At 56.3% G+C, this 23,477-nt stretch overlaps 1 protein-coding gene across 1 annotated transcript; it reads left to right on the forward strand.

The window, feature by feature from the left end:
* Nucleotides 1-4,133: 4,133 nt before the first annotated feature.
* Nucleotides 4,134-23,477, forward strand: VOLCADRAFT_67515 (uncharacterized protein; the record flags this gene model as incomplete). Its single annotated transcript, XM_002956776.1, has 17 exons — nucleotides 4,134-4,256; nucleotides 4,567-4,654; nucleotides 5,443-5,609; nucleotides 6,371-6,451; nucleotides 7,134-7,282; nucleotides 7,759-7,864; nucleotides 8,190-8,248; nucleotides 8,695-8,823; nucleotides 9,210-9,366; nucleotides 9,882-10,073; nucleotides 18,160-18,327; nucleotides 19,393-19,485; nucleotides 21,066-21,176; nucleotides 21,778-21,908; nucleotides 22,226-22,295; nucleotides 22,789-22,871; nucleotides 23,153-23,477. The coding sequence occupies 17 exons, from the start codon at nucleotides 4,134-4,136 to the stop codon at nucleotides 23,475-23,477; spliced, it is 2,232 nt and encodes a 743-aa protein (XP_002956822.1).

Genomic DNA, 23,477 nt, shown 5'->3' on the forward strand with positions numbered 1-23,477 from the left:
ATAAAGTTAATTGGACCTCAGACCTGCCATTAACTTTAGTACCTAGCACTAACTATTTGGCGGGCAACTTTTATGAGCTGGATTGTCCCTTCTGACCATGGACTTTAGACGTAAGCAGCTATCTTTTTTCCTTCCTGCAAACGCCGCGTTGACTTGCGCACGCCCAACACCGACAGCCTCAGAACACCGCCATTTTGCAATGGAGCCCTCCTTCAATAACGTTCAGCAAGCATATACTGCTCGTTTGCCTTCCTTCGCTGGCCGGCCGTTGCCAATGCACCATGCGGACTTCATGGCGGACATCATGACGCAGGCTGCGCCGCAGCGGATCTTAAATACGCGAATTCTTACAGACCTTGACAATTATCAGCAATTAATCCCTGGCGCTAAAACGTTCAAAATACGAAAACAATTTTGGTTTCGGCGCTCCTTAGTGCCGCTAGTGGAAACACCGTCACACTAAGTCCACACTAGCACATAGTGTACCGGAGATAGTGTTCGGACAAGTGGAAACACCCTGTTAGTGTACGGGGTGTTTCCACTAGGCATTACGGTTCTCCGCCAGGAGTGCCCCAACCGCCAATTTGTTTGATGAATATTTTCTACTATCATTAGTAGTATCAATATATGCATTTAGAACGGCGAGAGACGAGTCCAGGACGAAGAACATTCAAACTTAGTGTTAGTGTTCGGCCAAGTGGAAACACCCTGTAAGTCCCTTACCAAAATACCCTACCTTACCTTTTATTCATTTATGAAATATATCCACAATTTTACTTGGACAAGCTGTTCAAGGCGTTGTTGTGTACATTCTATATATCGGATTCAGGCACAGCAATTATGCTAGGGCGCAGCATTGTATTCTTAATCGTTCCAGGATTGATCCCGACAAAGAGTGGGATATGGATCCCCTGAGGGTGGATGCACCCCCATGCCGAAGGACGGTGATGGACCCCGTTACAGGGACCTGCGAGCCTGTGCGAGCCGACCAGGAGCGGGCGCTGCTGAAGCATTGATGACGGCTGCTGCCCTTCTGCGAACCGCATTTCATTCTTGGGTGCGGGTGCAGCGTTCTGAATCACATCTGTACACATCTGTGATTCTGCTGGGGTGTTGGGCGTCGTTTGTCCTACACCTGAATCGGCTAGCTGCGCGTGTCGTAGCTTGGGAAGACTTCCTGTATCCTCTGGGGGAAGCTGTGGAGGAATACGTAGGATACATTTACGTGTGATGCCGATTGCCCATTATGTATTAAATGCCGCTAGTGGTCGTTCCGTGCATGAGGGGGTCCCCTTGCTTGCCTGTCGTGCTTGCTTATCGGCACGTTGAGAGGCCTGGCCATCGCTTGACACGCTTGGCTCCTCAGAACAAAAGATAAGTAGTCGCTGACAGCATAGAGCTCACAGTCACTACCATATGGTTAGCTACCTGGACTAAGCCGCTGCGTATGTCAAAGCAATGCCTTCTGATGGACGGTTTGCCTGTAAAAGGCTTGCTTGTCGTGCTCGCTCGTAGCAAAAGCTATTTGCTGGGTCTTCGCGACGTGTAAGAAGGGTTGTCCCGCGCGTTGATTGGGCAGGGGTTGCAACAGGACAAGCAGCGCGTGGGTTTCTTGCTGCCAGGTCCTCGGGCATGTGTGCTTAATAAAGCGAAACTCTTTAAGGCCTCCTTACGTGGCTTTACGTCTTATCTTAATAATTCAACGCCCTAACCTAGTAGTTCACATCGCGAGGTGAAGACACCAATCTAAACGGGAGCAGGTTGCTGGAGATCTCCTGCTTTAGCCCAAGATATGCAAGCGATGCAAATAAGAATCTCGACACAGAACCTTCGAGACGTTTGAGCTTCAGGGTCAAACCCCAGTGCCCAGTCCTTGTTCCACGCATCACGGTGATGAGGCTGCATCGAATTCAAATTCGGCCTTACCAGCTAAACACTAGATAGTAGATAAATTTGCACAAGCGCTTGCAATTCTTGTTAGATTTCTGTCTGAGAGTTTCCGTTCCGTGCTGTCGTGCTTTGGGCCTGCACGCCATGCATGGTGCGGCGCTCGAAAAAAGGCGCGGACGCCAATAATCAAGGCCTGGCTTACAAATCTGGAGCTGTAGTCGGCAAGTGTTACTTCATTACTATGTAGCATATTGGCTGCATGGAACCTCCGTGTCTATCCCTATCCGGTCGAAACGTTGGCCCGCAGAGTTCACGCTTTACAGGGCAACGTTCCGCTAGTTGCCCGTTAGCTACAGGGTATTGACAATCGCCTTGCTTACATGGAACAAACGTGACCGCTAATTCCACGACCTCGTCACCGATGGATGCCAACTTAGGTGGCTATGCTCGGGAGTACCAAGCTGTGTATGATTCTTACAGGCAACAAGGGGTTTCAGAAAGGGACGCCAGGCGCCTAACAAATGCATGCTTCAACCGGGTGATTTTGCACCAACTCAGCAGGACAGTGAATGCAGCTCAAGCCACTGCCAATCAAAATACATATAGCCAGAATGCACTTAATCAAGATCAGCAGGAACGTTACCGGCGGGAGCAGGAGCATCGTCTTCGCCGCGAGCAGGAACGGCAACGGGAACTGCAGCAGCATCAAGAAGCTGCTCAAGCAAACGAAGAAGGCGGTGAAGAGGTGCGAGCAAAGTAAATGCCACGGACGTCAGGGTGGCTACGACACTCTAGACTTTTCCGTGTGACTCGCACTTCGCTCGTGTCCCTCATTTCTCGAACTCGGGCTTTCGTTGCACAAGGCACCTGTCCCCATGCGCACCCGCGCAACCCCTCTCATTTGCGTGTCACGCCATTTACTGCAATCAAATGCGGTGGTGGCTAATCCACTTTCCTCGAGTCCGTTGTGCCTCACCCCGCTTACAGTCATCTGGGTCTGGAAGGTTTTTCACTTCATCCCCCCAGCCGTCCCCGGGCTGTGTATGTGTGTGTCCATAACCTGAAAAGCTATTGATCTAAATCGGGTCCCAGCACTACATGGAAAGAAGGCCTTACGAAAGAACTGTGGGCTGTGCCAGCTGCACCGGCTGGTTTACTCTCCATGAGGCGGGCGTTCGCTAGCACTCTTTGATAGGGTCACTGTGTATGATCCATAATTAGCCGTGTTTGAGAGCCCAACAAGTAGGCACCTTCGAGACAGCCGGATCTGGACGTTTGGTGATCCTCCTCCTCACAGCATACACACACACCATCCGTTTCCGCGGGCCCGAGCCCGGCACTCCTACCCCGTTCTCCACCCCGACCCTTTCCTCCCTTGCAGGACGGCGAGGGTCAAGTGGAGATCTACGAACAGTACAAGTGAGCCTGATTCCTCCTCTTGAATTATTGAATTTCCATCAAAAGGAAGCGGAAAGGGCTTTTTTTGTGTTACGCAAAGTGGGGTTTACAATGCAGTGGGTAGCGTTTATCAAGCTCGCGTCCACAGGTTCTTAAGGGTTGACCTGGACCGATTGCTGGGGACCCCCTCCAGTTTTCCAACGCGTCACCAGTTTCCCTAAGGCTAGGATTATTCTTGCCCCCGTCCTTGGCCCTGTCCGGGGCCATGATGTAAAGACACGGGCCCAGACGGGACGGGAAGGTGGGCGCTGCATGACAGGGGCGCGTCTTGACGGGCACGATCGGGTTTGCGATAGCTGCCTGACGTGAAGTAATTAGGTTGTCGTGAAATTTTACCCAGCTGGATCACATGTTGCACCCCTGCGTGAGCGATGCGTTGTATCCGTGTGATATGTGCCAGACGTGATACGGTGAACGATACTGTGAACGAAGCTCCACGGTGTGGTGGGGCCCTGGCGGTGGCCCTGGGGAGGGAAAGTGGGGAGCTAGGGGTGCCGGCACTTGCGCGCCTTGGTACACTGTGCATGTCAGGGGAGAGGGAACAGCCGGGACGAGGCGGGACTGTTGCTGGCGTTCGTTCTTTCACACTGAAATGATGATTCCAGGCAGCTGTACCTGAGCACCTACGCCCTTTGCTCTGCCCTGCTCTATTTTTTTAACCCTTTATCCGATTTTGTTGCTGCTGCTGCTGCTGCAACAAACAGCTGCTGGTATCTGGCTTATTCGCGTCTTGGTTATGTCTTCAGAGTTCACTCTGGTTGTCAACTCCCGACCCGCGCACACACATGCCGCACCCACCCAGGCCCGCCAAGGTGACGGAGGGACCGCCCCACCCGGACCCCATTGTGGAGACCGCGTCACTGGCGTCCGTGACACCCCCCGACATCACGTACAAACACCACTTGCATGTGAGGCAGCCAGTGTGCAGGGCAGGAGGGGGGGCAGGGGATGGGAAGCGGGTGGGTTGGAAAAGGAGGGCGGGGAGGAGGAAATGGGTTTGTGGGGTTCGTGTGGGAGTCGAGTGTTCGAGTATTTACGATAGAGGTGGCCTTGCCGCACTTGCAGAAAATTGCCATTGCTACGTATTGTCATGCACCGTAGATGGTGTTTTTAACATCATCCACCTCTGCGGTTATTACGTTTATCCTATCCTATAGACACTTTTTAGCCGTCCTCATTAATTCCTCTTTGAAAACCTGAACTGGAATCTCCTGGAAGGATAATTTGGAGCGCGCGGAGCTGTCCAACGCCCAGCTGGAGACGGTATTGTACGCCTTCCAGCGGTTCGAGCGGAGGCTGCCGGACGGTGAGTGACGGCGGGAAAGCAGTCCAGGACCGGGGGGGTACGGCAAAGGGAGGGAACGGGGGGGTTTACGGCAAAGGGAGGGAACGGGGGGGGTTACGGCAAAGGGAGGGAACGGGGGGGTTACGGCAAAGGGAGGGAACGGGGGGGTTACGGCAAAGGGAGGGAACGGGGGGGTTACGGCAAAGCGGGAGAACGGGGGAAAACCATATGCGAGGAAGGCGGGGGGCAAGGGAAAGGAAAGGCCCTGGGTGTGTTTTGGGACGAGCCTTTTCAATAATGGACGGCTGGTGGCCTCTTGACTGGTAATGACAAGATGGTAATCAGTGGACAAAGGTAGATAAAGGTTTGGTGAGGGAGGGTGAGGTTTCGGTGAGTGGTAATCAAGCCAACTGGTTAGGGGAGAGTGTAGAAAGGGGGCGCTAAGAAGGAAGGAGCACCGGAGGGAGCGACACGCCTGGGTGCTGAAGGGAATACCGGGTTTCTCAGGAAAGAGAAGGGGCAATAGTGAAGGAGGAGGAGGAGAATGGGTGGGAGGGCAAGTGGCCCGCACGCCTGCTGCTGCTTGCGGCAGCAAGATCAGATCGCCAAACGTGGGCATTACCCGCCCCGCCGAAGTATGTGTACGAAATCAACTCTCGGTCGCCATGGTTTAAACGACAGATCTGTTCCAGTGACTACGAACAAAAGGAGCTGAATATGCTCTTTTTCCATCTTCAATGAGAAAGCGGACACCTTGCTCGTTTTGGTTTTTTTAAGGCACTGCCCGCTGTCGCTTCGTCCCTGTCCAGGCAACCGCGCGGGGTTCTTTCTGGGTGATGGCGCGGGTGTGGGCAAGGGTCGTCAAATTGCAGCGGTGATCAAGGAGTTTTGGGCTTCCGGCGGTCGCCGCGTGTTGTGGGTTTCAACTTCCAACGACCTGCGGTACGATGCCCGCCGAGACTTATCGGACCTGGGCGTAGCGGAGAAGGAAATACCCGTATACCCGCCGGTGAGCGGATGTGGGTGGGGGGGTGGGGGGAAAGGTGGCGGGATGGCATGTGGGTGTCAAGCAACGTAATTATTTATCACAACCGGCATCATAATTTTCCAACAAAATATTATATTTGGATGTGGGTATGGATGATGGAGAAGGTGGGGGCTCATGTGCCTAGTACTTCGGGGAGGACGAGGTAGGGGTCGGATGGGGAGATGAAACGGGGGTGATGGAAAAAGGGGGTTACAGGGCTCTGCTTTGGCTGTACTTTGCCGAGTGAACCAGGGGCTGCTGTCACCACTTGCTGGGTCCTGCAGCGGATTCCCACCTTACCTAAGCCTCCCGGCCACCATCACAGCCTCTCACAGCCACTGGGAGAGCCCTTTTCCGTACCGTCCTCCGTTCTGGAAGCATCTGTTGTCGTTTCGTGGGTCTCATAACATCAGTCGGTCGGTTATTTTACCTACCTCTTTTGCCCTTGCTCATGTCACGGCCAGCCGGGCTTCCTTTGCATGCAGAAGTAACTACTTTACAAAAGTAAGACTCACCCTGGCCGCGCGGGCGGATGGATCAAGTATTGAGACCTGTAATTGAGTCGCGGACGAGGATTACTGGCCTCCTATCCTGTTCCCGCCTCCCCTACTACTACAACTAACTAACTGCCATCACAACCACTATTACCACAACCGCCAACATGTGACCAAACAAATATAACCGTCATCATCATCTACTTGGCCCTGCAGCGGAAGGACAGCGTGCCCGCGGGCAATCTCGACCGCATCTACCCCAACGGCGGTGTGCTGTTCATCACGTACTCGCTGCTGGTCTCCAAGGGGTCGTACAAGCCGCCGGCTGCATCCACAGGGGGAGGGGGAAAGCGGGGGCGCAGCAGCGGCGGAAGCGGCGCCGCTGGCGGCACCAGCGGCACTGGCGGCCGGGGCCGGGGCCGCGGGGGCGCTGGCGGCATGTATGCTGGCGGAGAGGAGCAGGGTGACGAAGCAGCGGGACGTAAGTTGTGCGGAGCGAGAGAGACAGGCGTTGAGACAGGCGTTGTTTTGGCGGCACGAGGAAAAAAGGGAAGGAAGAAGGGATGGAAGAAGAGGAGACCATGCCACATTCTAAAATGTGTGCCATTCGGATGCGCCGTATGCAGAGGACGTTGTAGTGTTCACCTCCCTCCCCAGATGTCCACCTCCCTTCCTACGTACTTACGATCAGCTATTGATGCTTTGGACGTCGGCAGTTGTTGTTTCTTTGACTTGGCTTTTTGACTTTTACATCTCACTGAACTACCTACCTACCTACCTACCAACGTTGCAGAGGTTACACACCAGGGTCTTACCCAGGGAAGCACCAGGGATGCTGGGAAGCATCCCTGGGAAGCACCCAGGGTCCCACACCAGCATCTCATCTCGTTGTTTCTGCTTGCTTCTCCGTCCCACCTTCCCGTATTGGTGTGTGGGGGGGGCCGCCTCGCCGGTAAGCGCAGGTGTGCTTGAGGCGAAGCGCGCCGAGGTTCGGCGGTTGTTCGGTGTTGGCTCCCGACTGCACCAGATCGTTAGCTGGCTGGGAGGCCCCAAGGGCGATGGAGAGTGTCTCATCGTGCTGGACGAGTGTCATAAGGCCAAGAACCTCCTGGATGCGGCTGGAAGTGAGTGTTGGGGTCGCGGGTGTGTGTGTGTGTATTTGAGGGCGGGTGGGGGGAATGGCTAGGGGAAGGAGTGGGTAGTGGGGGCCGTTAAGGGAATCGGGAGGAGGTTGGGGGAGGGGAATTGGGGAATTATACTTATAAATGATTAAAAGGAAGGTTTAATGTAGATATGTGTGTATATGAAGCACCGATTGCCGGAGTCCAAAGCAGTCCTGCAACTGCGCGGATTGTTTTGGGTTTTCTTAGGTCCCCAGAATTCTGGCATTTCCAATCCATTTCCTGAACCACTTCTCCTGTGGTGCATTCAATCACATATCTCCACACCTCTACTTCTGCGGCCGGCCGCAACCCCACTCTTTCCTTGGCAGCAGCTTCATTCGTGCGTGGTTCGTAAAAAAAGCACCCCACTCCCACCCGCCCATCTTTTCCCCTTTTTCTGTCCCGGGCGCCCACCTCCCCACCTCGCCACACAGACTCCAGCCAGACGGGTTTGGCGGTGGAGTCCCTTCAGGACCAGCTGCCCAATGCCAGGGTGCTGTACAGCTCAGCCACCGGGGCATCTGAACCAGACAACCTGAGATACATGGTACGGGGCAGGGGGCTTGGGTGGGGTAGGGTGGGTGGGTGGCACTGACACTTATGGTGGTTTAGATGATGGCGGATGGGTGGTTTCCGGCTTTGGTGCTGGTGCTGGTGATGATGGTGGTAGATGCTGGCATTCTCGTGTTATTATAGTGGCTTGTATCCTGCTCAACGATGTGCACGGTCTGACGGGCCCTGCCTCTCTGCGCGTCCTGTCACGTCATTTTTTCGCCCCGACGCAGCAAGGTTGACCTTAAACCTGTTCCTCACCTCCTTTCTGTCCCCACATTCCCAACCCCAACCTTTGACATTCGAATCCCCAACCCTAGGTGCGGCTGGGCGCGTTTGACTACCCGCACATTGGCGACATGATCAACGCGCTCAAAAAGTACGTTATGTGGAAACTACAAAAAAAGAGTACTGGGGGGATTTGAAGAGGGGTATGATCATTCCTACGGTTTTGGCTTTACCGCGCCGAAGATCACTATAAGTAGCGCTCGTTGGGTAGGGAGGTGCGGAATTATTCCATGGCCTTTTTGCCATCGGCAATACAGCATGAGGGCCTGGGAGGAGGTCATGAATCCTAGGAATTCTTTTTTAAAATTCCCAGGACGACGACGACAACACAACGCAGAGCGTAAAATATCTATCATAGCACTATACAGCACATACATATCGTTTTGGTCGCCTTCGCGCGCCGTTAACCTTTGCTCTCCGCTTTTCCCTCCCCCCTCTCCCCTCACTCGTTCCTGGTTCGTCTTCTTCCTCCCCTTCATCTGTTACCACACCGCCTATCTTACTCGCACTCGTACTCGTGGGCACCACGACGGACAGATCGGGTCTGGGCGCATTGGAAATGTTCTGCATGGGCCTCAAAGCCACCGGCACCTACGTCTCCCGTACATTGTCGTACAAAGGTGCCGAATTCAGGACCGAAGAGCTGGAGATAGACCCCATCTTCAGGTATCCGCGTATTTATGTATGTATGTATGTGCGCGCATGCGTGTATGTACGCAGTTACGGAGCCTTGCACACTAGTGGATGTGGGTCTATGCCTGTTGTGTTGTGTGTGAAAAAACTTGCTAAAAAAGCTATTCTCTGTCTATATAATGACGTCCTGCATATGTGCTTGTCGTCGGCCTGACATAGGGAGAGGGTAATAATGGGGAGTGCGGCCGGCTGTATATCCGCAGGGATAGGTACAGGGCAGGGATGGGGCCGGGATGGGCGGTTTTTTCCCTCCTCTTTGCAACCTTTCAAACGCCCGATCTTTCAAACGCCCGATCTTTCCTTACATCCGTCGCATGTCGTGCATGCCTGTATGCCACGTGCATCTTTCGTACATTCAGTGTCATGTACGACCGATCCTGTTGGCTCTGGAGCCTGGTGTACAACGTGATGCGCTCACTGCCCAAGTCCAAGAACGCCCGGGGGAGGGACATGAAGGCCAGCCTCTTCTGGGGCGCACATCAGCGCTTCTACCGCCAAATGCTCATCGCGTCGAAGGTGAGCAGGGGAAAGGAGGAGCCGCAGGCGGCCGGGGGGCGTGTGTTTTGACACGGAACATCCCCACACTATACTAACCTTGCCTTCTTTGAGGTTGCGCTCTCCTCTGCAACCTGGCCTCGCAAACTGCTACTTCGTGTGGAATCTGATCATCTTACCCCACCGGGAACACCGACACGTCACTTCTGGACAGACGTTGGCAGTTGACTATTATGTGTGTGCGTGTGTGTGGGGGGGGGCGGGGGGAGAGGATCACACCATGACTCGTATGACGTGAAAGGAGTCTCCGTGGGAGATGTTAATGTCCAACTGTCCCGGAATCGTCCCGTACAACTCCCCGCCGCATTCCTATTCCAGACCCTGCTCAATACAACTCCCCACACCGCCTACTTGTCAGTTCTGCGTCTCTTTCCTTGGCAGCAGCTTGACTCGTTCACGTGGTTCGTCTTTCTTTCCCCCCACATACCCCACACACGGCCCATCCCACCCCACCCTTCCGTTACCGCGGCCCTCAGGTGTGCCGTTGTGCTGAGCTGGCCAAGGAGGCTCTAGACCGCGGCATGTGTGTGGTCATTGGGCTGCAGTCCACGGGGGAGGCCAATCTGAACAGCGCCCGGGAGTCGGCGGCGGCGGGGTCCGGCGGGGGAGGGGGAGGGGAGGACGACAGCTTGGAGGACTTCGTGTCGGCACCCAAGATGATCTTGCATGTGGGTTCGGGGATGAGGGTGGGGGTGGGGATGGGGAATGGGGGTGGCGATGACCTTGGGAGGGAAACGACGTCAATGGTGGCCTTCATTATTTATTACTTATTACTACACTATACCAAGGACGTGTTGCTCAAGAGGTCGCTTTACCGGGGTTGTAGTGGTGGAACAAAAGCTTTGGGTGGGTGGGTGTGTTGGGGGGGGGGTAAATGATGCTTGGGTTGTCCTTTCGAGGATGCTGATGATGGCGGTTTTTAGGCCGCAAGGTATTGGGGGGCTTGCGGGAGTTGGGGCAGTTGCGAAATGGGGCAAAGCCAGGGTTGGAATTGGAAGGGTATCGGGTTGGGGCTGTGATGGTACTTTGGTTGTGATGAGGTGGAGGGGGTATGTGTGTACAGGGAGGTTTCTTTCTTTATTTTCGTGTATTGTAATCCGACAACTGGTCCCCCCGGCCTCCATGCATTCCCGCATGCGCGTGTCGACATATAATCGGAGCCCCCCACCGGCCCTGGGCAGTTATTTCTTTGATGACCTACATGTGATTTGTTTTTTGTTTCTTTTTGCTTCATGCATATATGAAGGTTTATTCTTCCTCCCCGCGTTTCTCCGTCCCGCCAATCCTACGTCCCCTCTCCCTCATCCCCTCTTTTTGTGTGTAACTCCCTAACCCCGGACCCTCTTTCCCCCCCTTCTTTACCCCCTCTTTCCCCCCTCTTCCCCCCTCTTTACCCTTCTCCCCTCCAGGGTTTCATATCCCAGTGGTTGTTCCACTTCGCGGAGCCCGTGTCCGCCTTGATGACCAAGAAGAAGATGCAAAACCTGCAGAGCGAGGTAGGTGCCACTGCATGCACCGCAACTGGACACACCGACACACTTAGACGTCACGTCTTATCTTGTCTTGGGGAATGTTACAAGTTACAAGTGCCGCACGAGTGCGGGGGGTCCGTCAAAGCCGGGAGGCCATGGACTATATACATTGAAAGTTGATTACACCGTACAACAGACGGAATTCTTGGGGAATGAATGGACACGCAAGATGATTGAGTGAATGAATGCTGGTGCAGGATCCCAAGGGGCCGTCGGTCGACCTCTCACTCTCTACCGGGGTAAACCCTAGTATTATGCTTTTTTCAAAAATTCCAGACCGAACTAAAACGTCGCTGCGGTTTGGCGCGGAATAGTCGTACTAGTAGTTGTAGTTGTAGTTGTAGTAGTAATAGTAGTGTCCCCGTACTCTCCTGTCCATCATTCGCTATCTCTGCCTCACCGCTGCATTGCTGTGTACGGTGTACGGCGTGCTGTACGGCAGGTCTATCGGGCGTGTCTGGAATGGAAGAAGCAGCCGCCGGCCGCGGAGGAGGCGGACCGCATCGCGAAACACGCGAAAATGGAGGCGGCGCAGGCGGCCAGGGCGGCATTGCGCGCCGCCGCTGCCACTGCCGCTACCGCTACCGGCGGCGCTGGGCCCTCCTCCGCGCAGCAGCCCGCAGCCGCTGGAGCAGCAGCAGCAGTCCTGGGCTCGCCGTCGGCGTACGGTACCGCAGCGCAAACCAAGCCGCCGCCACGGTACGACGAGGTGGACGAGCAGGATGATGACAGCATCGGCGTTGAAATTCCCGACTCGGACGAAGATGGGATGGACGTCAGCGGCGGCCGTGACAGTGCCACCGCTGCCGCCGCAGCTAAGGCGGCCGCTACCACCGCCAAGACGGCATCAGGCAGTGAAAGCGGCGATGAGCTGGAGGTCGTGAAGGAGCGGTCGTTGGATGAGGCCTTGGCGGTAAGACTGCGTCCGCACGGGATACGATGGGGCGGTTGGAGATTAGTTCAGACTGTACGTTCGACCCAGAGGGTCTCAGTTATTGAAGGTTAGTAACCATCGTGGCATTTGACTTTGGAACACATCGGCGGACCTTTTTGTGTTATGTTTCATTCAAGTGTTCATTGGCGAAGATAGGCTGTGGGTGTTTGTTTTTGCGCCGTGTGCCGCGTACTGAAACACTTAGAGCAGGACGTATAATATTAAAACGCTATTTCAAATGGGTTCCGCACGTTAGTGTTATTACCACCCATCATCTATCCCACCTCCACCTTCACATTTAGCTTTTGGCGTGGCCGTTCTCCCATGTTACAAGTTACATTTCCTGCACAAAAGTGTTAGGGCCATCCTTAAAAGGCACCGGATTCACGGACGGTAGGGGGCCAGTCTACCGTTGTGTTTCCTTTCATAATTTGCGACGGATTATGTCTGTATGTATGTCTGTATGTATGTTGTTACAGGGTGGTTAACTTCGCCAGCGGCCCCCTTTCCCGGGGCAGTCCCTGCTCTCCCCTGCTAGAGGGGCACCCTAATCCGTCACGCCATCCGACTTCAGAATGTATTCGTTGGGTTCGGCAACTCACCACCAGCATCCAACCAAATCTAGCGGATCAACGGCGCATCAACTTAGTTCCTGGTCAGCTCGCAAGTTGATATTATCACGTCCTACATCGTCCATATGATGGGGAGCCACCTCCCATTTCAACATTCCTCAAACACCCGAGGAGCCGGCAGGCGGTCTGTATGTCTGTCATCCTCATTCCGCTATCATCGCAATAACCCTTCAGGAACGTCGGCGACTCGCGTTGCTAGCGGGCGACATGATCGATCTGGCGGACAGCGACGACGGCAGGGAGGTGGATGCGGCAGTGGATGCAGAGCGACGGCGGCTGCTGGCGCAGGCAGACGCTGAGGAGGCGGCGGAGCTGGAGGAGGCGGAGCGGCGGCGGCGGGAGGAGCGGCGGGCAAAGCTGGAGGCCACGCTGGTGAGCGCGTCATGCGGTGTGGCAATACATACACTGTATACATCTTTTCTGTCTTTTGTTACGGCGATGGCAGATAAGAAATGTTGCCCTCTTTTGTTAAGGCGTTGCGGCCGGGGGAGCATCGTTAGCGGCCCTGCAGCCTCAGGTCTGCTAGCCCGGCATGCCATATGTTTCTGCTGTGTTTTTGCTGCGGCGACATGCACAGCTTGATCCTGCCGTTTTTGTGTTCTGAATTCCGTATTGGGGGGCTTTGCGAGTAGTGCCTCTTTCATTATGATAAATGTGGTGAAGGGTTGTTATTGGGATGAAAAGGCTGTGCGTATGATTATTACTCCGGCCATGATTTCTATGTCGGGTCCGGCTCCGAAACCAACCGATTTTACAAAAAAACATCCTGAAGGCTGAGGCGCGGGAGGTCGCTGAGAAGGCCCGCAATGAGGTACAGCGGCTGGAGCAAATGGAAAAGGAGGCGGCAAAGGGAGAGGCTGGCAACGGAGGAGGCGCGTACGGCAAAGCCGCGCCAGCGGCCGGACGCAAGGCGGCGGCACCGCGCGGCGGCGGCGGAGGCGGCGGAGGCAACAGCAACGCGGCCACCGCTGCTACTGCTACTGCTACCACGGTGGTGAATGAGGAAGGTCTCGAGGATGACATGGATTGTGACAAGGAGAACGAAGGTAGGGGTTTTTGATTGGAGGTGAGGGGTGGCGCCGGTGGTGAAGAGAAAGAGGAAAATGCCGGCGTGGGGAGGGGGGACAGTGACTTATGAACTATCAGGATGAAGGTCCTCACACGCTCGCAAACAAAACGACCCTCCTCGCTCGCTCGCCAACCAGATACACGTCACTGATACACATCACTCACAACCACTACCACTGCCACACAGGTGCTGCTCACGGGACGGCTCAGGGGCCCCCGGCTGCTGCTGCTGCTGCTGCTGGCTCCAAGCCGGCGCCGAGTGCCGCAGACCGTAGATCCCCCGTACCGGCGGCGGCGGCGGCGGTGGCGGCAGTGCCATCGGAAAGCGAGGGCGGTCAGCCCGTAACGGCATCGGCTGCGCGACGGAGGAGGTGAGATAGGGACTGTACCGTAACCTCTACATCACAGCGCGCCAAAGATGTACCACATGTTAGACACGTGTGTGCATTAGCTCTTACGCGCTGGTCGCTGGTGAAGCCGGACGGCGGCTGGCGCTGCCGGGTTATGTATCCTGATTAGGTTGCATCCTAACTTGACCCCCTTCTTAATCCAGCGGAGTTTCAGGGCTGTCCAACAACCCCCCCGGCATATATATGTATATATATATTTACATATACGTCCGGATCTCTACACAGTGCCACATATGTATATTTATATATGTAGAGATCCGGGCGTATAGCATTTCAATGTTTTTCCGGGCGTAATGCTGGCCTGGCCTGATCTGAGCTGGGCGTTGATCTGTTCCGATGACTATTCCCTTCTTAGACCCCAAGACAAGTGAATACGATGGTGTGCTGCATATGGTGCACAGGCGCCGCAGTGTTGCCGTGCTTGAAGACGAGGAGGAGGAGGAGGAGGGCGGCGGCGGCGGCGGCGCAGCTGCAGGCGGAATTGAGGACGACGGTGCTGGTAAAGATGATAACGACAATGATGATGAAAAAGACGGCGATCCACCGCACGCAGTTGTGCAACAACCCGGCGACGGCGACGGCGGCCGTTTGGCGCAGTCGGGGAGCTTTACGGCCGCCACAGCTGATGGACGCGACGGTGACGTAGCGGCCGAGGACACTAAGGAAGGGGAGGTGGAGGAAGGCGGCCGCCAGAAGCAGGGGCAGCCGACGACGTCACAAGGTGGGGGTTGGAGTTTTGTGATTCTCTTCTTCTTCTTCTTCTGCTGCTGCTGCTGCTGCTGCCGACTAGCCCCGTGCTGAGTGGAGGGGAGGGGACTAGCGGGGTGTGGGTGCCATGGGTTTAGGGTGCTTTGGTTTGGTTTGGGAGCAGGGGCTGCCTGAACGCTTCCTGCACCTCACCACCTTTGCACCTACGAATTCGAGGATGCGAGGAAGGGCACGAGGTACGCCTTCCCTTGCTTTTGCGAGGGAAGCTTCTCCCTGACCATGTCTCTGCCGCTGTGGGTGGCTCCAGCAGCGCCATTCTTTTGGGGTGTCCATAAATGATATGGGACGAAATTCCCTGTGGAGTGAATTTATTATATGTTTAAAAATATAATACATGTGTGTCCATAATTATTATGGACACCCAAACAGATCAGAATGGCGCTCAGCTGCAGCCACAGCGGCCGGAACATATTGGTGGTAGTAGCACCGTATGCTACCCGGTGCTTGTCACCCCAAATGACAAGCGCCTCCCGTCGTCTCCTTGTTTGCCTGACCTGACGTTCCCCAGGCGAGTCGAAGAAGCGCTCCCGTAGCGGCACCCCCGCCGTCGGCAGCGGAGGGGGGGGTGGGGCGGGAGGCGGCGGCGGTGCCAACCCGGAGGAGGTGGTGTCGACGCCGTTGCGCTCCGCCCGCGGGGCGGCACTCAAGGCGGCGGCGAAGATCGCCGCGACGGCTGGGGGCAGCAAAGCGCCGCCTGTGGCGGCGGGAGCGGGGGCAACCCAGCCGACGGCTACGGCGGCCAAGCCGCCCAAGGGGCCCTCCACTCGCAAGAGCGTTCCGGAGAAGGGCACCACCGGGGCAAAGTAGGTTTAATGGGTCAGTATGCCTGTTTGTATGTGGGGTTGCGGGGTAAGATCTTGACACCTTGACCCTCTTGTGTCCCTTCGAACAATATATAGTATTTCCCTTGGGCATGGGTAATGGGGTGTTATAATTACATATATTCGGGTACATATAATTACATATATTCGGGTACATAATTACATATATTCGGGTACATATATTCGGGAATCGAACATACCCACTGTGTGAGCCACTTGACGCCCCGCCCCTTTCCAGGTGCTTGTTTGTAATTGTAAGCTGGTTTTGTGGCTAGCTTTTTCTCTTTTATCAGTTTCGCACAGCCCCCCGTTCCGTTCCCACTACCATGGCATGCATTATGGAACATTCGCCCTATCTCAACTTTCGCGTTGCTTTGCTAATGCCGTCAATCGCTTTATGATGAATACACTTGAAACACATCGTGGGCACTGGTTGGGCACACATATACAGGTCTGCTGCAGCAGCGATTGCTGAAACGGAGCCGGCGCCCGCCCGTAACGGCGGCAGTGCTGGGAAGGCGGCCGGGAAGGGGGCTAAGTCAACAGCGGCAGCGGCAGCTGTTGTGGCTGCTTCGTCTGAGAGCAGCGACGGCGTCATCGTCATCACCGACAGTGAGCCGGAGGTGAGGTGCGGTTGGTTGGGATACTGTAGTGCCTGGTCCGGTGGGCTGTGGGTGGCTGTATTGAATGGGGTCGCATTGGGAGGGGAATCTTAGTAGCACGTTGGGTTACAGGGTGTTACATGGTGCGTTACAGGTTGTTAGTTACGCAGCTACACGGTGCGTTGCAGGTTGTTAGTTACACAGTTACACGGTGCGTTACAGGTTGTTAGTTACACAGCTACACGGTGCGTTACAGGTTGTTAGTTACACAGTTACACGGTGCGTTACAGGTTGTTAGTTACACAGCTACACGGTGCGTTACAGGTTGTTAGTTACACAGTTACACGGTCTTACACGGTGTTACATGGTGTAACATAGGTTACAGGGTGATTGTGTCTTCAGGGGTGATTGTTGAGAGCAGTGCCTTTGGACCTGGGACCGCACTGTCCGTGCGGTTACCTGTCTTCAATTGTCGTGTGCTGTGCTGTGCTGTGCAGCAGTGTTAACTTACGTCGTAGCATTCGTTGGGGCTGCAGAAGCTGCTGCTGAGTACTGTGTTAGCTAGCGCCGGGGTCCGTGAATACGTGCGGCGTGTACTTCCCTTGGTTTCGGAGGATACCATTCTCCGCACCCGACAGCTTTCTCCCGGAGCCTACTTGGTTTCTTTTCCTCAGCCACATGATGCCTTTTCGCCCGGTTTGCGGCCACCTGCTTGTGCCCCGACCTTTCATGAGGTGTAGGAGGAAGAGGAGGAGGCGCAGCCGAAGAAGCCGCAGAAGGGCTCCGCCGCCGCCGGAAGCAAGGCCAAGGCGAAGGCACCTGCCGCCGCTGCGGCGTCGACAGGCAAGCAGCCTGCAAAGAAGGTCACATCTGCCGCTGCCGCAGCTGCAGCCGCAGCCGCTGTGAAGGGTGTAAAGGTAAAGGAGGAGCTGGATGTCAAGAAGGAAGAGGAAGAGGAGGCACCCGCCAAGGCCCGCGGTGGTAAGGGCAAGGACCTGGGCGGCGGAGCGAAGCCCAGAGCGAAGCAGGCGGAGTCTGAAGTTGATGATGATGATGAGGAGGAGGAAAATGAGGTGGAGGAGGAGGACGATGAGGAGGAGGAAGATGGCGAAGATGAGGACGAGGATGAAGACGAGACATACGACGATACCATGTGTGCCAAGTGCGGCGGGGGTGAGAAGCCGGAGACGATTCTGTTGTGCGATGGCTGCGATGATGGCTACCACATGGCCTGTCTGGAACCCCCGCTGAAGGTACGGCGGTGTGGGTGTGGGTGTGGGGGGAGGTGTAAGGGTCAGGTCAGGCCTTGTAAAGTGGGGATAAGGAGGGAAGAGGGGGGGAAGAGGAGCAAAACCCTTCCATGCTCCCTTGGGGTAACTTTTCTGGGGCTAAGCTTTAGAAGTGACGAGCAATTACTTCACTTTGCTTTGGTCGGACTGCAACAAATCAATGCTGTGGTCGTCAGTCGGCCGTCATCTGACTCCCTTTGCGTGTTGCATGTGTGTTTTGCATGTTGCATTGGTTCTCACGTCTCCTCCCCCCCCTCATTCCTGTCGCTGCCTAATTGCAACCCGTCCTTCAGGCGGTTCCCAAGGGTGACTGGCACTGCCCCAAGTGCCTCGCTGCCAAGGCCGCGGCCAAGCGGCCCGCTGCCACGGCCAGCGGTGGTGGTGGCAACAAACCGGTGACAGGACAGAAACGGAAAGCCGGCGGCGGGGGGGACGACCCGAAGACGTGCAAGGGGGGGACAAGTGGCAACAGTAAGAGGAAAGCCCGGAGCCCTGACGAGGACGAAGACGAGGAGGAGGAGGAGGAGGAGGAGGAGGATAAAGTGGCCGTGAAGCGGCAAAAGACCGACGCGAAGGGCAGCGGTAAGGCGACTGCAACTGCCGGCGCCGCGTCCAAGGGCGCCAATGCCGGTAAAGGAGGAGGAAAGGCGGCAAAGAAGACGGCGAAGGGCAGTGGCGACGGCAAGGGGTCCCGGAAGTCAGCGGTGGAGGAGAGCGAGGACGAGGACGAGGAGGGAGCTAGCAGTGATGGGTGCCAGAAGAATGAGGATGAGGATTCTAGTGACGATGACGATGATGATGAGGATGACGATGATGATGAGGATGAGTCGGTTGAGGAGCCCGACGACTCAGATGACGATGACTTCGTTGCGGGTAGGTGGGCAGAAGTGGGTTTTAGGCGTGGGTGGGGGTGAAAGTGGTATGGGTAGGTGGGCAGGTGGGTGAGTGGGTTGGCAGGAAAGTGGTATGGATGGAGGGGTGGGTGGGTGGCTGGGATGCTGGACTGGGTAGGAGAGGCAAGTCTGGCTGCCCGCTGGCTGCGAGTCTGGCTGCCTGACGAGACTGGCTTGCACACATCTGCATTCCGTGTTTGCAAGCGTACTGCATATGTTCATCATAACGGCTGTACGTCGCTTGACTCTGCCTGTATACCTGACCTGGCAGGTGGGAAAGGAAGGAGCCGGGGGGGGGAGAAGCCGGTGAGTGGCGGCCGGCTGCAGCGAAGAGGGATGGCGTCTTCGGCGGCCCCTCGAGGGGGCCGAGGAGCGACCCGTGGGTCAGGGTCGGCACCTGCTCGATTTGGGGAGGACAGCGACGAGGAGGACGACGACGGCGGCGATGCCGGAGGCGCCGCGGGGGGATCTGTAAATATATTCAAGGTACGTCGTACGTCCTGCGCGTCCTAGGCGGGGGTTGCTGGTGTCGTCGTCGTAAGCCGCGACGGGGATTGGCTTATAGCTGTATTGCGTGCACATACACCCCTTTCCGACATCTTCTTCACTTCGTCATCCCGAGGTCGCGGTCTTCACGGACGCCTTTCGGTCAGTTCTACGTTTGATACTCTCTTGCCCTGGCAGCAGCTTCAATCGTGTGTGGTTCGTCTTCCCCCCCCCCCCGCGCGTGTCATTTTTTGCTGTCATCCGTATGTGTGTTAGTTCATACATGTACACGACAAGACAAGACCAAGTTTTGCCATTTCCCTCCCTCCTAGAGAAACTGCTCTGCTGCTACCATCTTCCCGGTTCCCGTACAATTTGCCGTAAATCTGACGACCCCTTTCCTGCCTTAGGCTGCCTTGGGCACGTTCCGCCCCGCGGCCCCCTGTCACAGCTTTTTAACTGCCCTGCCCTGCCCTGCCCTGCCCTGTCACTCTGCTGCCTGATATGCGTGTGTGTATGTACGTCTGTGTATATGCCTCTTCCTCCCGCTAGGTCCGCATGCAGCTGCGAGCCGCCCGGCAACGACTGAAGGAAGCGGAGCAGCGACTGACCACCGTACAACGCGACCTGGCAGACCACGAACGGGTAACCGCCAATAACCGTCGAGCCAACGGCGGCAACGCCAATGTAACCGCCGCCGCCGGTGGCCGCAACAACAGCAGCGACAGCGGTAACGGCGCAAGCAGCAGCGACGATGACGACGGTGTCGGCGCGGCGGTGGCGGCGGCACGGGGCCGGTCGGGTCCCCCGGAGGTGTATCGCCACGCGGCTAAGAACAAGCCGCTGGGCAAGATTCCAAGCAGCTGGAAGCCGGGGAGTGGAAAGGGAGGACGGGGCCGCGGTAGCGGCAAAGGCGGCCGGGGGAGGCAACGAAGCCGCGGCTCAGATGATGACGACGACAGGTGCGTGTGTGTGTACACGTGTGTGTATATATCGTGTATGTATGTATGTTAGTATATGAAGATATTATTTATGCAAAGGGCTTACGCGGGGATCAAACTGGAGACTAAGTGCTGAATGCACAGGCGGAAGAGGAGGGGGAGGAAGGGGGGAAAGACGAACCACGAACGAGTGAAGGGGGAGGAGGGGGGGGGCCTGTCGTAGGGCATTGCGAGGGGAGTGAGTAGTGTCCAGGTGCAGCTACTTTTTCCTTCCTCTTTCGGTAGGTGATTCTTTGTCTTTTGCAATGTGTGTCATCCCACTCTCTTTAGGCGGGGTGGCGATAACCTCACTACATGTAGATGGCTAGAAGTGGAGTGTGGAATCTGGCAAGCAAGAGGACTTCATCCACTTCATCGGCTATATCTAAAAACTGACATCCATACGCGGCACATCCAACATCAACGTCAACATCACGTTAATATCAATTTCATAACACATACAGAACAATACAAAATATATAACATCATATATCCAACATCGTAAACCTTTAAACTCAAATAAAATCCAAACCCGCAAAACCATCCTTAATACCTCGACTGCGATGAATCCCATAACAGCGACGACGATGATGGTGATGGCGACAGCAGCGACGACGGCAGCAGCGAAGTCAGCCTTGAAGAGGAGGAGGCTGAGGACGGGGGCAGCAGCGATGGCTTGGAGGGGGTGGAGCTTGTGGAGGAGACCGTTGGGGGCGGCCGCCGCCGCGGTCGGGGTGAGGAGGTGGGGGGCAGTGCCCTGCCTTCTGAGCTCAGGAAGTGTCGGGCGATGCTGCTGAGGCTTCTAGAGGCACAGGAGGTCAGCTTGGTTGGTTTGGGGGGGGTTACAGGGCTGTGTGCTTGTGCGCGGGGTTGCTTATCCCGGGGTCGCAAATCCTGTGATGTGATTTTTGGTATTTTTGTGATTGGGGTTGTAGGCTCGGTATGGGTCCACCCCGTGAATGTGGTTAGCGTGTGCGTGACATATCGGCAGCGTGTGTGCGTGCCTAGGTGTGTGTCTGTTTTCCTGCCCTCCTGGCTTGCCATCCCATCGGACCGCTGGCTCGCTTGTGGGATTCCAGCAGCCGGTGCTTTGGACATCGGTTGGCAGTACCCTTAGCGTCTTTTGGCATGATATGATTTCCCCCCTTTCCCCCCCTTTCCCCCCTTTTGCCCCCTTTTTCCCCCTGTTCCCCCTTTTCCCCCTGTTCCCCCCTTTTCCCCACCCGCCCGTGGACTACACTGCAGTTCCCGCTGAACCCCCTGGACCACCTGACCTCGTTACTGGGTGGGGAGAGCCAGGTGGCGGAGATGACCGGGCGCAAGGTGCTGCAGGTCAGGAATGACGACGGACGCATCGTGTGCAAGGTAGGTAATGAGGCCCTCTCGAGGGCGTGTGTGTGTGGGGGGGGGATGAGGTGAGTGGAGGGGTGTGCCTGGTGGGTGCGCCTTGGCGGGCTGGATTGTAACCCTGAGCGTGTTGTTGTGCTGCGTGTTGGCGCGTGTGTGTGTGTGTGCTGTTGTGCTGCGTGTTGTTGTGCTTCGTGTTGGCGCGTGTCTGTGTGTCTGTGTGTGTGTGTGTGTGTGGTGGTGGGGGGGGAGTCCCAGGTCAGCTCGCGTCTGGGTCCCGCATGTGCATGGGGACCTCTCCCCCCACGCGCTCATCGCCGGAGCCACAATCATTAGGGACGCGGAATCACGCGAGAGGGGGACGAGTCCGGGCCTTTTAGTCCTGTTGTCCTGTTTGGGTCTCGCTCCTCTTTCCTGCTGCTTATTGTCGTCAAGTGACCGACACCCTCGCATATATTATATACCAGAGAATGGTGACAGCAGTAATAGGACCCGGGGGGGAGGGGGAGTCCGCGTGGCGCTTTGCTGATGTTGATTGAACACTTACCACGCCCTACACGCCCTACACGCCCTACACGCTCCCTGACTTTCCTTGGCCGTTGGCCCGCAGCAACGTCGTGATGACGAGGCCCAGAAGATGGTGAACATCGCCGAGAAGAACGACTTCATGAGCGGCCGTAAGCTGGTCGCCATCATCAGTGACGCCGCGTCCACGGGAATTTCCCTGCAGGCGGACCGGAGGTCAGTGAGATCGAGCGTGCGTGTATGTGTGTATGTCTGTATGTTTGCATTTGTTTGCTTGTGTCCAGGGTGTGTTGATTAGGGAGGGTGTGGGTCGGTTGTCCATGTCCCAACTTCCTGTATCCCCGGGTGCCGGCTGCTCTATGGTGGGGCGGAGGCGGTAGCGGCAACGTGAATTCCTGCCTGCCCGGCGTCTGATGCGTGCCAGCCGAAAGCATTTCCCTGATTGGCGCCGTCTGCTTGTGTTTTTCGTGTTCGAATCTTCGTGTATGTCTGTCCCACTCTTTCCTCGTTTATCGGTATGTTTGTCCGGTCAGGGTACCCAACCAGCGGCGGCGCTTCCACATCACTTTGGAGCTGCCGTGGTCGGCGGACAAGGCCATTCAGGTGGGTGGGTGGTAGTGGGGGGTGGTGGGTGGGGCGTAGTGGGTGGGGGGTAGTGGGTGGGGGGTAGTGGGTGGGGATGCGCACAGATGGGGCCCAGCCCATGGGGGTTGGGTGCGAGGAGGGTCGATAAGCTGGCGCGGGAGGAACCCCCGGGGGAGGAAAGCCCGGCAGGAAGGCAGGGATGGGGGGATGGGGGCCGGCCGCTGGGGCTTTTTCCATCTTGGGTGCGTTGCCCTGCCTTTGCGATTGCGGCCATTGAGCAGCTCCTCCTCCCCCGCCTCCTCCCCCGCCTCCTCCTGCGTAATCCCTCTCAGCGCCTTAGGGTCAAACATTGAGCTGAGGTCATAGAGCCCTGGTAGGCCCCTTTGCTTCTGTGGCGCTCATGAAACAAACGTCCCTGCCCGCCCGTTTATCCTCGTCCCATCACCATCACCCTCATCCCCACGTCCTCCGTGGTTGCGATTGGTCGGTTGCGGTTGGTCCCTTCTTGCAGCAATTCGGTCGCAGCCATCGCTCCAACCAGGCCTCAGCTCCTGAGTACTGCCTGCTGGTCACCAAGTGCGGGGGGGAGTACAGGTGCGTGTGTGCGTGTGAGTGGGTGGGTGGGTGCGTATGTGGGGTTGTGGGCCGGTGGGAGGTGAGCGCAGGTAGGAGTGTAATGAGCGCTAAACTGGAGTAGGAGGGGAGCATGTATTTGACTGGCGCGAGTAATCCATTTGACGTATTCCAGTCTATTGAACCCGTTCTTCATTCCGCCCTTCCTTGGCACCTGTGCACATGTTGCATGTGTTCTCCTGCGAGGTCTCTGGTTATATGTATGTATGTAAAATGTATGGTATGTACGTATGTATGCTCAGGTTCGCGGGTGCGGTGGCCAAGCGGTTGACCTCTCTCGGCGCCCTCCTGAGGGGGGACCGGAGGGCGCTAGGCGCATCAACCGACCTCAAGCCATACGACGTGGACAACAAGTACGTACGGCTGTACGACAGTACGGCGAAGGAAAGGGTTGAGGGAGGAGATTGTGGCGTTGCATGTTTGCCAGGAGGGAGGGAGGCAGGCAGGCAGGGGACGCGGCGAGGGTACAAACCTAAAGGAAAGGTTTTCTTCTTTGCTTATTTGCACATGGTGCCCCCACTACCTCTTATCTGCCATTTTGCCCTGCCCTGTTTCTTCCTTCCCTAG

Source organism: Volvox carteri, assembly GCF_000143455.1.
Source record: "Volvox carteri f. nagariensis unplaced genomic scaffold VOLCAscaffold_65, whole genome shotgun sequence".
NCBI classification, from domain to species: domain Eukaryota; kingdom Viridiplantae; phylum Chlorophyta; class Chlorophyceae; order Chlamydomonadales; family Volvocaceae; genus Volvox; species Volvox carteri.